At 37.1% G+C, this 13,366-nt stretch overlaps 1 protein-coding gene across 1 annotated transcript in view; it reads right to left on the reverse strand.

The window, feature by feature from the left end:
• GTF2H1 (general transcription factor IIH subunit 1) overlaps nt 1–13,366 on the reverse strand; it is a 37,392-nt gene that overhangs the window by 14,077 nt on the left and 9,949 nt on the right. The window contains exons 3-9 of the mRNA XM_025928392.2: nt 10,624–10,816; nt 9,704–9,869; nt 8,224–8,317; nt 6,633–6,782; nt 6,420–6,499; nt 2,208–2,335; nt 2,011–2,098 (exon numbers count right to left, since the gene is read on the reverse strand). Of these exons, the coding sequence (XP_025784177.1) occupies nt 2,011–2,098; nt 2,208–2,335; nt 6,420–6,499; nt 6,633–6,782; nt 8,224–8,317; nt 9,704–9,869; nt 10,624–10,816 (899 nt within the window). The remainder of the gene's footprint in view (nt 1–2,010; nt 2,099–2,207; nt 2,336–6,419; nt 6,500–6,632; nt 6,783–8,223; nt 8,318–9,703; nt 9,870–10,623; nt 10,817–13,366) is intronic.

A 13,366-nucleotide genomic window follows, 5' to 3' on the forward strand; every position in this document is an offset into this window, starting at 1 on the left:
TGTTAACTAACAGGAATTTAAATAAAAACTTGGGGCACCAAGGTGGCTCAGTCGGTTAAGCATTCAACTTCAGTTCAGGTCATGATCTTGCAGTTCATGGGTTCAAGCCCTATGTAGGGCTCTGTTGACAGCTCAGAGCCTGGAGCCTGCTGCAGATTCTGTGTCTCCTTCTCTCTCACTCCTGCCCCGCTCATGCTCTGTCTCTCTCTCTCTCAAAAATAAATAAACATTTAAAAAAATAGTTAAAAACTTAAGAAAAAAAAATATTTTCTTGGGTTTGTTAATTTTAAAAGTGCATATGCCTGTAAAAACATATTAAGTTACTGAAACACGAACTCAAGTTAAAAATCACCCATAATCCCTTTATGGAAAGATAACCCCTTAGCGTATATTTCTGAGGTCCTTTTTAAAAAGTTCTTAAAGTTTTTTTTACATATGAAATTGTGTCACACAGTCTGATCTGTGAACTTTTTATTTAATTCATTAATTTTTATTCTGGTTCCTATTGTAAATAACACTACCATACTTTTTTTTTCACATTTACTTTTATTTATTTTGAGAGACATACAGAGCAAGTGGGGGACGGGCAGAGAGAGAGGGAGACAAATCCTAAGCATACTCCACAGTGTTAGCACAGAGCCCGATGCAGGGCTTGAATTCACACAATGGGCGATCATGACCTGAATCAAAGTCAAGAGTCAGATGCTCGACCAACTGTGCCACCCAGGCACCCCACAATTACTATACCTTATTTTGAAATTGTTCTTTTGATTTCGTCTTCCCTATAGACACTGAACGCTGAGAATAAGAACTGTTAAATTCATTTTTGTTTCCCACCCCTTAGTATTTTAGGCAACTCAAAAATGGTTTCTTGGGTGCCTGGGTGGCTCAGTCAGTTCAGCCTCTGACTCTTGATTCTGGGTCAGGTCATGATCTCATGGTTCGTGAGATCAAGCCCTACGTTTGGCTCTGCACTGAAAGCATGGAGCCTGCTTGGGATTCTCTCTCTCTCTCTCTCTCTCTCTCTCTCTCTCTCTCTGTCCCTCTCTCATGCATGTACGTACTCTCTCTCTCAAAATAAACAATTAAAAAAATTGGTGTCTTTAATTTTTTATGAACTACACTACTGTTATGGTAAATGTGAACTCCTTTCAATTCAGTAGGTCACGAATCCTTTTCAAGTTATTCATGGTTGCATCAATCTACATTGTTTGGACGCACCACAGATATCATTAGGATATTTGCTATTTTCTCTATTATAGTACTGTAATGAATATTGATATCTAAATCTTTGCACATCTTTACCTTTTTAAATAAGTGTCCAAAATGAAATGCTGTCCCAAAATGGACAGGGCAATAAACCTTTAAAATTTTAATATATATTGCCTGATTGCCCTCTAAGAAAACTTTATCATATTCATTTTTTGTAATTGGGAAGGAAGTTTAACAAACTGAAAGAGTAGCTTGGCAAAGTTGCAAAGAAAGAAGAAATATGGAAGTAGACAATTGTGTCCTTATTCTCTCATAGCCCTAAATGATTTCTTCAATATCTAATGAGAACACATTTCTAGCTCTGAAATATATAAGCTCTTACATATTAAGAACTTATATATAAGAGGTTAATATATAAGAGCTCTAGCTCTTAATATAAGGCCCAAACCCTACCTTCTAAAATCATATACACAGACCTTTAGTTTTTATTCTTGTCATATTGCCTTTGTTGATACTCTTGCCCACAACACAAACTGTATGTGTAGATGTGAAGGAAAAAAAAGAGAAGAAAGCCAATAAAAACAGTGAATAGACAGGAGTTCATGGAAAGGTGGCTGGCAAGTTAAAACCAAGAAAGTGTTCTTTTAAGTGTTCTATAACTTATGTCTAACACCTAATGTCTCGACCAGAAGAACTGAGTCATTTTAAATAATCAAAGATCAACATAAAGCACTAGTAAGTTATACAAGGTTTCTGGAGAAACCTGAGTTCTAAACGTTCCACACTTTTTACTCATACCCTTTTGACTGCTGGTTGGAAGCAATCTGCATCTCCAGAATTTCCATCAATGCTGCTGGGCTCACCATTTTGTTCATTTTGTGCTTCTCTTAAAACAAAGTGGGAAAAATGTTAAAAATCACAAGCAGAGCAACAATACAACTCCATCTGGCTATCTTGAAAAGTCCAGTTATTGAACCTTTGCATGTATACTTAACTGTTTCCTGAGACCTGCTGCCAGGACCATGGCACTGTGATGGTTAAACCTCTTGATGATGGCAGCATTACTATTCTCCTTTATGGATTTGGAATTAGAAGCAGATGGCACAGAAGAAATGCCATAGCCCTAGGAGAAATAATTTAGAGGATTAAAATTCAAAATAAAATTCTAGTTTTCTTACCCATTATGAGAGATACGCTAGCTGAAAAAATTGGATGATGGGACTTCATTAATTCTGAGAATTACTTAATTTTTACAGGTAAACATTTAAAAATAAGTTAAGATTAAAAATACAACATATTCCTTCTGGCTTCACAAAAATAATCTTAACCTTAAACCATGCATTTGTTATTAAGATTTTATTTTTAAAAGTAATCTCTACACCCAATGTGGGGCTCAAAGTTGTTCACATCCTTTAGATCAAGAGTTGTATGCTCTACCGAGTCAGCCAGGTGCCTCGAAACATGCATTTTTTAAAGACCAGTTTTAGATATAGCTAGCAAAATATTAAATGAAGTAATAGAATATGGTAGGGGAAAAAAAACCATGGACTTTGGAGTCACATAGATATGTTTTCAAATTCTGGCTTTATAACTTTGCTAGTATTAGTGTAAGCAAGTCTAAGCTATGTAAAATGAGATACTGGAGAAATAGATATTTTCAAACATGTATTGAGTTTATGCTATGTGCTAGGCCCTATAGACAGAAACTTAATAAGATCTTGTGCCAAAGGAGCCAGTGTAGTAGTTAGTGGGATGCTGGGCTGTAAGTGTACATGTAGTTAAAACTTATATGATGTGCTGTAATAGAAGAAGTAGCCAATCCCACTGGAGGAGAGCAGTGGTAGATTCAAAAAAGCTTCAAGAAGCACCATAAGTTGAATAAGTGCTTGCAAGCCAGACAAAGAGACAATGATATTTTAGGGAGAAAAATCTGCTTAAACAAAGGTACAGAAACAACAGAATACATATTATGAGTTTTTTTCTGTATTGCAGTACACTTGGAATGAAGGGTGGGCCAGGGATTGGTAAGACATAAGACTAAAGATGTAAAAGAAAAATTACAAAAAGACTCATATACCATTCATTCATTTATCAAATAATTACTGAGTGCCTAATACATGCCATGTATGGGTGATAAGCCAATACAACAAGAAGAGTCACCCTCTGACAAGATAAAAAGATCACTTTTGAAAATGACTGATGGTATGAAAAAAATAAAGAGGGGTGGCATGATATAGTGACTAGATGGAGAGGAGGAGCTACTTTAGATAGACAGGTTAGGGAAGGTCTCTCTTGAAGAAGTAGCATTTGAACAGATGTCTAAAAGATGAGTAGAAGCTAGTTAGGTGGAAGAGCAGGGAGGAGAAACAGTAAGTGCAAAGACCCTGAGGTAGAAAAAGCTTGGAACAGACCTGAAAGAAGGTGTGGCCCAAAGTGAGGTAGAAGCAGACAGAGTCCAAGTCAAGAAGAGCCTTGTAGGAGTTTTGATTTTTATTTTAATTTCAATGAGAATCCATCAAAGAGTTTTACATAGGAAACTATTATGATCTGATTTATAACTCTTACTGCTAGGGGAGAATAAATTATAGGGAAAAACAGTGGAAATAGGAATACCAATTAGGAGGCTAACGCAAGCAATCAAGACAAAACTGGTGGCAGCCTAATAGTGAGGGTGTAAGGGTACAGATGGACAGATGTAGACAAATCAGAGATGTTTTGTAGAGGACTTACTGATGAACTGAGTTTTGGAGGTGAAGGAAGGGAAGGAATCAAGGAGACTCCCAGGTTTTGGCTTGAGCAACTGTGTCTATGGCAATGTTTTGTTTTGTTTTTTTACTGAGATGGATGGGAAAGACTCAGAAAGAAACAGATATACGAGGAATAAAAGGTTCCAGTTTGGACATGCTATGCTGAGATGTCTGAAATATCTACGTGAAGATATCAAGTAAACAGGCAGATGTATGATTTTGGGAGTTCTGGGGTTAGAGAGACCACAGCTACCTGGGATTCATCATTTCATCATCATCATCATCATCAATATTAGTATTCAAAGCAATGGAATGAAGAGAATGTATTCAGAAGGTGGCCCAAGGCCATACCTAGGACAGTTATAACACCTAGAGGATGAAAGAAAAAGGCACCAAAGGAAAAAGTGAATCAACCAAGATCTCTATTAAGGGGTTTGGTTATATATATGTTTACATATCCATACAATCAAATATTGTATAGCACTAAAAACAGAAATTATAGTAACACCTATTATTTGTTGAGTACTCACTGTGTACCACACTCTTTTAACTCTTGTAGCAATCCCATAAAGTCCGCACTTTTTTTGTTTTGCATTTTTTTTCCAGAGATATAATTGACATGTAACATTTTAGAAGTTAAAGGTATAAATGTGTTGATTTGATACTTACGTGCTCCAACATGATACCCTACAGCTAACTAACATCTCTATCATGTCACATAATTATCATTTTTTGTTTTGAGGTAAGGGCAATTAAGATGCAGCAACTCTGAAGTTTATAACACAGCACTGTTGACTCCGCTGTGCATTAGATATCTAAAACTTATTTATCTACTAGTGGTAAGCTGATACCCTTAAACAACATCTCAACTTTCCTACTCCCTACTAAATCAGTACTATTAACCTCATTTTATAAGAAAACTGGGCTTGAGGGCAGGGGGAAGCACTAAAATCTTTCCCCCATATTAAGCTTCATTTTTTTCGGGATGACTTCAGAAGGTCATATTTTAATGTGTTGAAATTCAGCAAGGAAGTGCCTGAATGTGGAGAATTACCAAGAAAACTAAATTTCATTAAGGAAATGACTTATCTGGGCACCAAGGGTTATTTTCTGTTAATTTATAATCTAGACTGTAGGTCAAAATTTTAACATTAGTTTCCTCACTTGGAGAGTTCATACATGAAAATAAAGGAAAAAGTTAAGAAAAATAAGATAGGAAGGTATAAGCATGTGTATACGGCCAGCAGAAGAGAAACCAAAAGAAAGGTAAGAAAATGAAAATATAAGTGTGAAGAGAATACCTGAGGAAGGCAGGTTCCTACCCTAGAAGATACAAACAGGAATGGAATTTGCCCTAATCAGAAGGGATCATATCTCTCTCCATGACTGGATAAATCTGTAAGTCTGGAGACACGATGCAGGGGTAGGTAGCTCACACTTGATGGTTTAGTTGTTGAAACATATCGGAGCTAGCATAGGGTAAGGGTCATGAGTGTGTTCAAGGTCTGCCAAATAGTGGGCTATGGAAAAATGCTTGTTATCTTTTCCTCATCTACTAATATTTATCCACATTTCTTTAGATTAATGTCAGCTAGAGCATAAAGCTGGACTCACAAATACATGTTAAGCCTTCACATTATTACCTAGAGAATTGCTATGTGGAAGCTAGAAAAAAAAATAAAAAAATAAAAAATAAAAGAATTTAAGTTTACTTAATTTTGAGAGAGAGAGAGTACAAATGGGGGAGAGGCAGAGAGAGAGGGAGACACAGAATCTGAAGCAGGCTCCAGGCTCTGAGCTGCCAGAACACAGCCTGATGCGGGCTTGAACCCACAAACCATGAGATCATGACCTGAGCTGAAGTCCAACACTCAACCGACTAAAATCCTGTTACAAAAGTTTTAGCAACGCCTGTAAGTTCAATTCTCCAAGGCAATTTTAATAGCAAACAGTGCTACTAAGAAGCACTTCTGATAAATCACTCCAAATAACAGTACTTTGTGTATTTTATTCTCAGAAGTGGAATATCTACACTGAAGGCAATTTTTAAACTAGTTGAAACTGGGAAGACTGTTTTTTCTCATAAATTCTTTTTTTAACTAAAATTTATGGGGCACCTGGGTGGCTCAGCCAGTTAAGCGTCTGACTTCGGCTCAGGTCATGATCTCACAGTTCGTGGGTTCGAGCCCTACATCGGGCTCTGTGCTGACAGTTCAGAGCCCGGAGCCTGCCTTGGATTCTGTGTCTCCCTCTCTCTCTGCTCCTACCTCATTCATGCTCTGTCTCTATCTCTCAAAAATAAACAAAAGTTTAAAAAAAAAATTAAAATTTGTTTTGTTTTTTAGTAGGCTCTATGCCCAATGTGGGGCTCAAATTCACAACCCCTAGACCAAGAGTTGCATGCTCTACCAACTGAGCCAGCCAGGCACCCCTCTCATAAATTCTTTTGGTACTGCTTACCTCATCTAATGGTTTATCTTCCAAAGCTGTCAAGTCAAGCAGTGGGTTTTTTACTCCTAGTGAAACCATGGTTTTTAACCCTACAAAATCAATGAAATAAAAGTTGGTCAAGTCTTACCTTTCTCAAAAATAAAAAAAGTCATTAACAGCACTATAACTAGAGGACTAGAGAACAGCAAATTAAATTTTAGCATGTGAGGGATAAGCAGTTACCTTTTTCATCTATTTTGGCACATTCTGCAAAGAGGTCTTTTGACCCTGTATTCAGCCGGTCCCTGTGAAAATAATGGGACTGAAAAAAACGTGTCCAAAATTCCTTTTCTGTCATGTTGTGGGGAACATTTTCTGCATATTTCATTTTTACTGTGGAAAAAAACCGTAATAGTTACATAAAGAGTTTCCATTTCTTAAAACTTCTTAAATGAGTTGAAATACAGAATAGCAAAAACTAGATTACTAACCTGCTCAACTTTACATACCATATATAATAATCTAATCGTAAATTTGAAATATAACTTGAGAGACTAGGTGAGGCACTCACTACCTGTATAAATCTTAACCAATTACAAACGAAACCTTATTTTGCACCAAAAGAATTAACGAGTTTCAAAGTTTTAGTAGAAATACCAAGAATCAATACCCACTAGGACTATCAGTTCAGCACACCCCAGAAACTCACAATCCAATGAGCAAAGAGGTTAAGAGCATGGTCTCTTGAGCCAGAGAGCCTGGGTTTGAAATTCTAGGTCTGCCACTTACTATCTATGTGACCTTGTGTAAATTACTTAATCTTTCTCCATCTCGGTTTCCTTATCTGTCCTATGAGAGTATTAACACTGCCTACTTCGTAGGGTTACTTGTGATGACTAAATGACTTAATATATATCAAGGCCTCGGAATGGTGTCTGGTATGTAATATGCACTATAGAATTACGTTCTTATCAGGAAGATATAAAAATTACAACGTGATAACTTGTTGAGGCAGACACAAGCCCCTACAGAAGCAAAGGGGAGATGTATACCTGCCCAAAGAAGTCAGGATTTTATAGAGGTGGTAGTGAGGCAATACTTGTGTTGAATCCCATGGGGGAGTTATGTTTCTGAAGGACTAACGGGGCACAGTGAGGAAGTGAGAAGAGAGAACAGCATATGCTTTGAGACAGAACTGTTTGCTCAGAATGACTGAAGTGGTGGGGCTCGCAACCTCAGCTGCACACCTTCAATTAATAAAGCTGGGATCAAGTCATTTATACTTTTAAGATGGTTTCTGCAAGGGTAATGATTTGTGGGTTAGAAAGGTCACTTTGGAGGCAGCATGATGTTGGATCTGAGTTAGCGTTGTAGAAACTATGTACGGATACCTCTGGAGCAGGCCATCTTGTGCAGGTTTGTTGAAGGGTAAATAGAGTTTAAGAACCACTGATGGAAGAATGGAAAAATCATCATACCAATGAACTGATGACAGCACATTATATACTAAGCCCTTAATAACTACTATATATCAGACGTTGGGTAAGTACTTCACCCTTATTTTATTGCACTTCATCAGGAATAAAGGTAAAGCTTTCTTTTTTTTAAACTAACAACTTTGACTTTTAATAATGGAAACAATTTGCCATTCCAGAATCAACTGTAGGGAAGAAAAATCTCCCCTAAAACAATAAACTCAATAAAATCGTAAGTACTGTAACTTTTTTACTTTGGCTATTTAAAATGCTCCCTTGCAATACTTGTTTTTCACTTAAGTATTATTACTGAATTCATCCAAATATTTCTACTATGTGGAAAGACTGATTCTTCCTACCTGCTGGATAGGTCCTAAATATGGACTCAATGATATCGGAGGTTAAATTGTATCTCAGACCATTACATCCATCTGTTTGGGGCCGGACATCAGCCTAAAATAAAGACCAAACGTATATATTTACTAGAATATTGGGGGAAGACGTGTAAACATATAATAGACACTGGACAAAGGTGGAAAAATAGACTTTCTGAATAAACTAGACAGACAGAAATACGTCCCTCACCTTTATTTTTGGCATAGAGATAGGGCTCAAAGAAGCCTGGCTTGGTTTCACATAGTCTTACTGATGTGAAATCGGTTTCCTTGAAAATTCAACATGGTCAAATAGGTATGTGTACGTGTGGCCAAAGGAAGATAGCTAGTGGAGCTTTAACATAACACTTGCACAGTTACCAAAACAACTATAAACCTTGGTTACTAAATAAATAAACAAATATTATCTGACTGGTTTCTTTCTTTTTTTTACTATTTTATTTTTTATTTTTTTTAATACGAAATTTATTGTCAAATTGGTTTCCACACAACACCCAGTGCTCATCCCAACAGGTGCCCTCCTTAATGTCCATCACTCACTTTCCCCTCCTTCCCACCCCCCCATCAACGCTCAGTGTATTCTCAGTTTTTTTAAGAGTCTCTTATGGTCCGACTGGTTTCTTTAGGAAAGGCCTCGTTCATTCAATTTACTACTAAGTGCCCAGAAAGATGCTAAACATATAACTGGTACTCAAATTCTTGTTAAATGCATAAACACTGCTTTGGGTCCACCAAAGTATAGACTAAATGAATCCCATTTTCTAATTCCACAGGAAGGGTATTCTCAATCTTTCACTAAAATACACATTACAAGTCTTAGTTTTTCTGTCATACCATGGTCATTTCACATTTAACTCTGCATTTATATATATAGCAATCATAAAATAAAGTATCAGAAAGCCCTAACTTTAAAAGAATTTGGGGAAACAAGTATTAGTCCAATTGCTAAAAGATTCTCTTTTATTAAACTCCACTTAATTTCCAGCATATTAGGGTCAAGTCCAAAAACCAAAAAAAGTTAACTCGCAAGAAGAAGCATCTATTTAAAAAAAATTTTTTTTTAACATTTATTCATTTTTGAGAGAGACAGAGTGTGAGTGGGAGAGGGGCAGAGAGAGAGAGGGAGGGAGATGCAGAACGCAAAGCAGGCTCCAGGCTCTGAACTGTCAGCATAGAGCTTGACACAGGACTGGAACTCTTGAACCGCGAGATCATGAGCTGAGCCAAAGTCGGACGCTTAACCGACTGAGCCACCCAGGGGCCACAAGAAGCATCCATTTAAAAAATACTGCATCTATTTTTAAAATACTTTAGAATACAATGGATACCAAAGTAACTATTGATTTGCTTTAAGGAAATGCTAAGTTTTACAAAAGAAATGGCATTGCTAACACATATATCAGAGTTTTCTTTTTTCCTTCAGAAATCTAGAAGGGTCACATACCAGAAATGCTGCAGAAATGCCAACATCCTGCTTATGATTGGATGTAGAAGAACTCTCTGTCGCATTTATATTTAAACGATTGGCCCAGAATTCCTCAGCACTGATCACTTGACTCACAACAAGGTCTTTATAAAGCTGAAACAAAACAGGATCTTCTTGCAGCATTCTGGTGATAGAATATATTGAATATATTGAACTTCTAGAATAAAACACCATTTATGTTAACACTTTAAAAAGACTTAAAAAAAAAGACTTTAACAACACAAAACAGTGAGACCCACAACTTGGAGCAGCAGAGGTCATTTAGTTCATCTCTTAATAATTCAAACTAAAAAAAAAACTTTTGGAGGAATAAATGAAGATAAATGGAAGTAAGTCTTTAGAAGCAAAGCCTAAAATCTCTGAGGGTTATTGGTGTTATTCATCTCAATATCCCAGTGATACAAAGATCACTATGTCTGTATTTGTATTGTACTGTATTCTCTTTTATAAATAAAGATGAAAGGGGAAGAGAAAAGGTATGCTTGAGATTTTCTGGACACTAATTTTTCATGGTGATAAGCACTTGGAGACTTAAGCATGGATGGCCTGGAAAATACTGGCAATGGAGTAATTCACCTCATCAGAAATTCTCATTACTTTACACGCTTTCTCAACTTTTTTTACAGTGTGATTTTTCAGGTTTCTCATTCACAAACACATTCCTAATAGTTCAGTGTCTTCTCTGGGACGGAGAACTGGAAGAAGGAATTAAAGGACCTTGGCACCTCTGAATCTCAGTTCTGTTCCTCACCCGATTATTAGAGTTGAGGCAGTTAATTTAATGTAGCACAAGGGTTAAGACATAACAGCTGTTACTCTACTAAGAGACTGGAGAGAATCTAGTGTCCCTTCAAAAGGTTATTCTTTTCCTCCTTCACCTGTTTTTCTCTTCCAGTTCTTTATTTGCTTTCCTCTTGAATTTGGGCAGCAGCTGCTGAAGAAGGTCTTTCACTGCATCTCGCTCTTTCACAGCTGTGCTTTCATTGGAAAAATGGAAGTTAGTTGTGTCCCCTGCATGCAACACCAGCTGAAGTTGAATTTTAGCTTTTCCTTCTGGACTAATTTTCTGGCCTAAAAAGAAACATGAGACAAATTAGACGAGGACACCCACACTGTGGAAATCGTCCTACAATACGCCACTTCTCCTCCCAAGAAGATTCAGAATTCCTTTGGGCTTTAGCTGCCCTGTTCCAGTCTTAATGCTTTTGCAGAAATGAACTCTTCTCAAATAATCCCATATAATCAGAGCATAGTTTAACAAATTCACCGCTAACACTCTGCTTCCTTCTTCAGCACCCTCTTTGTGTGGCACTTCTCACCCACTGCTTCCATCGCCAGATATTAAAGGGCTTTTGTTTCCACTCAACTGGGGAAAATCTCCAAATAGCCAACTAGGAGTCCTGAGCGTGAACAGCTACCTCCAATCATCATTATCATAAATAAAAATGATTTGTCCTAATTCAAAAAGCTCCAAATCACAGCCCATGTCTTACTAACTGCAAACAAGAATACATAATTTTACATTTGAGAGATGTGGTGTCATCACTTCAACCAAGTGATCAAACTTTATCTCATCCAGAGTCGGACAACCTGACACTACAGGCTTTCTCAGGGAATAGAATAGTAAGTAAAGGCCACCACCTATGTGTTGTTCTTGCTGCAAGTGTTTAACTTGAGTATAATCAAGCCTGTAAACTTTTCAGTTTATAAGAAACACAAGTATGCATGAAAATAATTTTCAAAAAACCTTGAGAGGATAAGCAGACATAATCAGAATGTATGATATTTGACAAGTCTATAAAGTGTAGTACTGAAGGTACTACAACTACATATGTGAACCCAGACTGGATAGGGTTTAAAAAAAAATCATTACTACAAAAGAACATTACTGGGACAACTGGGGATGTAACAATGTCCTGGATGTTTACTATTAAAATTTTATCAGTGCGAAATATTACAAAGCAGAGTGTATGCACATGTAAGTCAGATATATTGTATAGTATGCATTGTACCATTCTTAAAATTTTTCTGTAACTTTGAAAATTTTCATAATAAATAGATGTTGGGAACCTCAAAATACACCCACATTATAGACAACTTGTACTCTTAAAGAGTGGGCCTCATGGCAACAGTAGTCCTTGTCTTCCACAGAGGGAGAGGGATGGAGGGGTTCTGTCTCATGAAATGGGAGACTCATGACAGTGTGAACATGCTGCCTAAAGCTCATGGTCCAAACCACCTACTAATCCCTAAACAAACTTTTTCAATCAAGATACTGCTTCCAGACCAACAGTCTAGATGAAATATCTAACTACCAAAAGCAGCAATACGGGGCAATGTAGGCTGTCAGCCAGCCTATTGTGGCTTTCCATTTCTCCAAAACAAACCATCACTCCTTTTCATGCATCTTTTCTCAGTGACTGCTGTAGCCTTGCTCTAGCTTGGCTCTTGCCTCTAAGAGGTCTATTTCTGAAGTTTTGTAATTAGCTAATCTAACTGCTGATTTTCACCTTAGTAATTTATTACTGATAATTTTCAATGGCTTCTTTCAGAAATGGGCTTTATTTCAAATATTCAACTTAAAATGAATACTGATCTGGTGCAGATCTAGATTTGAGTATGTGCTCTCCTTCCCAATAACAGAATTGTCAAGAAATAGAAGAAGGGTATATTCTTTATTGTACGTTGTGGGTATCACAATGAGTGCATGTTTTACAGAGCTACAGGACCAACTTCCTGTTGAAGAGAAATGCTAACAGAGGAAGTTCCTAATTTATGAGTCTCTTCTGGTACAAATGTTAGTTTGTAAGAGTACTATGAGGAACTTGGTGAGTCACTTTTCCACAGAAACAAAGTTTTAAAAGGAGGTAATATTACCAGAATAGCGGACAAAAGACCAGACAGCTTAGGCAGTACTTAATTATGATGAATTTCAAACAGTATTTCCTTTTGAAAGTAAAAATTCTAAATTATTTCAGTGAAAATGGATGAAGATCTTGGTCATTTCCAGTAGCAAAGTTGAGGTAAGTCCTTAGGGCAACTGTTCACACACAAAGGACATTTACAAATCTAGCACCTGCAAGGTGAAGAGTGTCTTGTTTTTTGAGGTATCACATTCCTTGAAATCTACATAAGATTTTATCTTGAAGAAGAATTTTATATCCAAGAAAATAAATGAATCCATATTAAGGTCACAGTTCAGATACCACAATTTGTTAAGGATACTGTGCTCTGTATTTCTCCTATCTATATCCAATAAAAAATTGAGTCTATCTTCTCAACAGACAATGGCCACATAACCAAAGATTAACTACACAACTTGCTTAAACAATACAATTTCGTTAAAGGGCAATCTGGCATCAACCAACATTTTATTTTTTAAAAAAAATTTTTTTTTCAACGTTTTTATTTATTTTTTTGGGACAGAGAGAGACAGAGCATGAACGGGGGAGGGGCAGAGAGAGAGGGAGACACAGAATCGGAAACAGGCTCCAGGCTCCGAGCCATCAGCCCAGAGCCTGACGCGGGGCTCGAACTCACGGACCGCGAGATCGTGACCTGGCTGAAGTCGGACGCTCAACCGACTGCGCCACCCAGGCGCCCCAGCAACCAACATTTTAA

The sequence above is a fragment of the Puma concolor genome, chromosome D1, assembly GCF_028749965.1.
Source record: "Puma concolor isolate L17-30 chromosome D1, mPumCon1.1.hap2, whole genome shotgun sequence".
Lineage (NCBI taxonomy): Eukaryota > Metazoa > Chordata > Mammalia > Carnivora > Felidae > Puma > Puma concolor.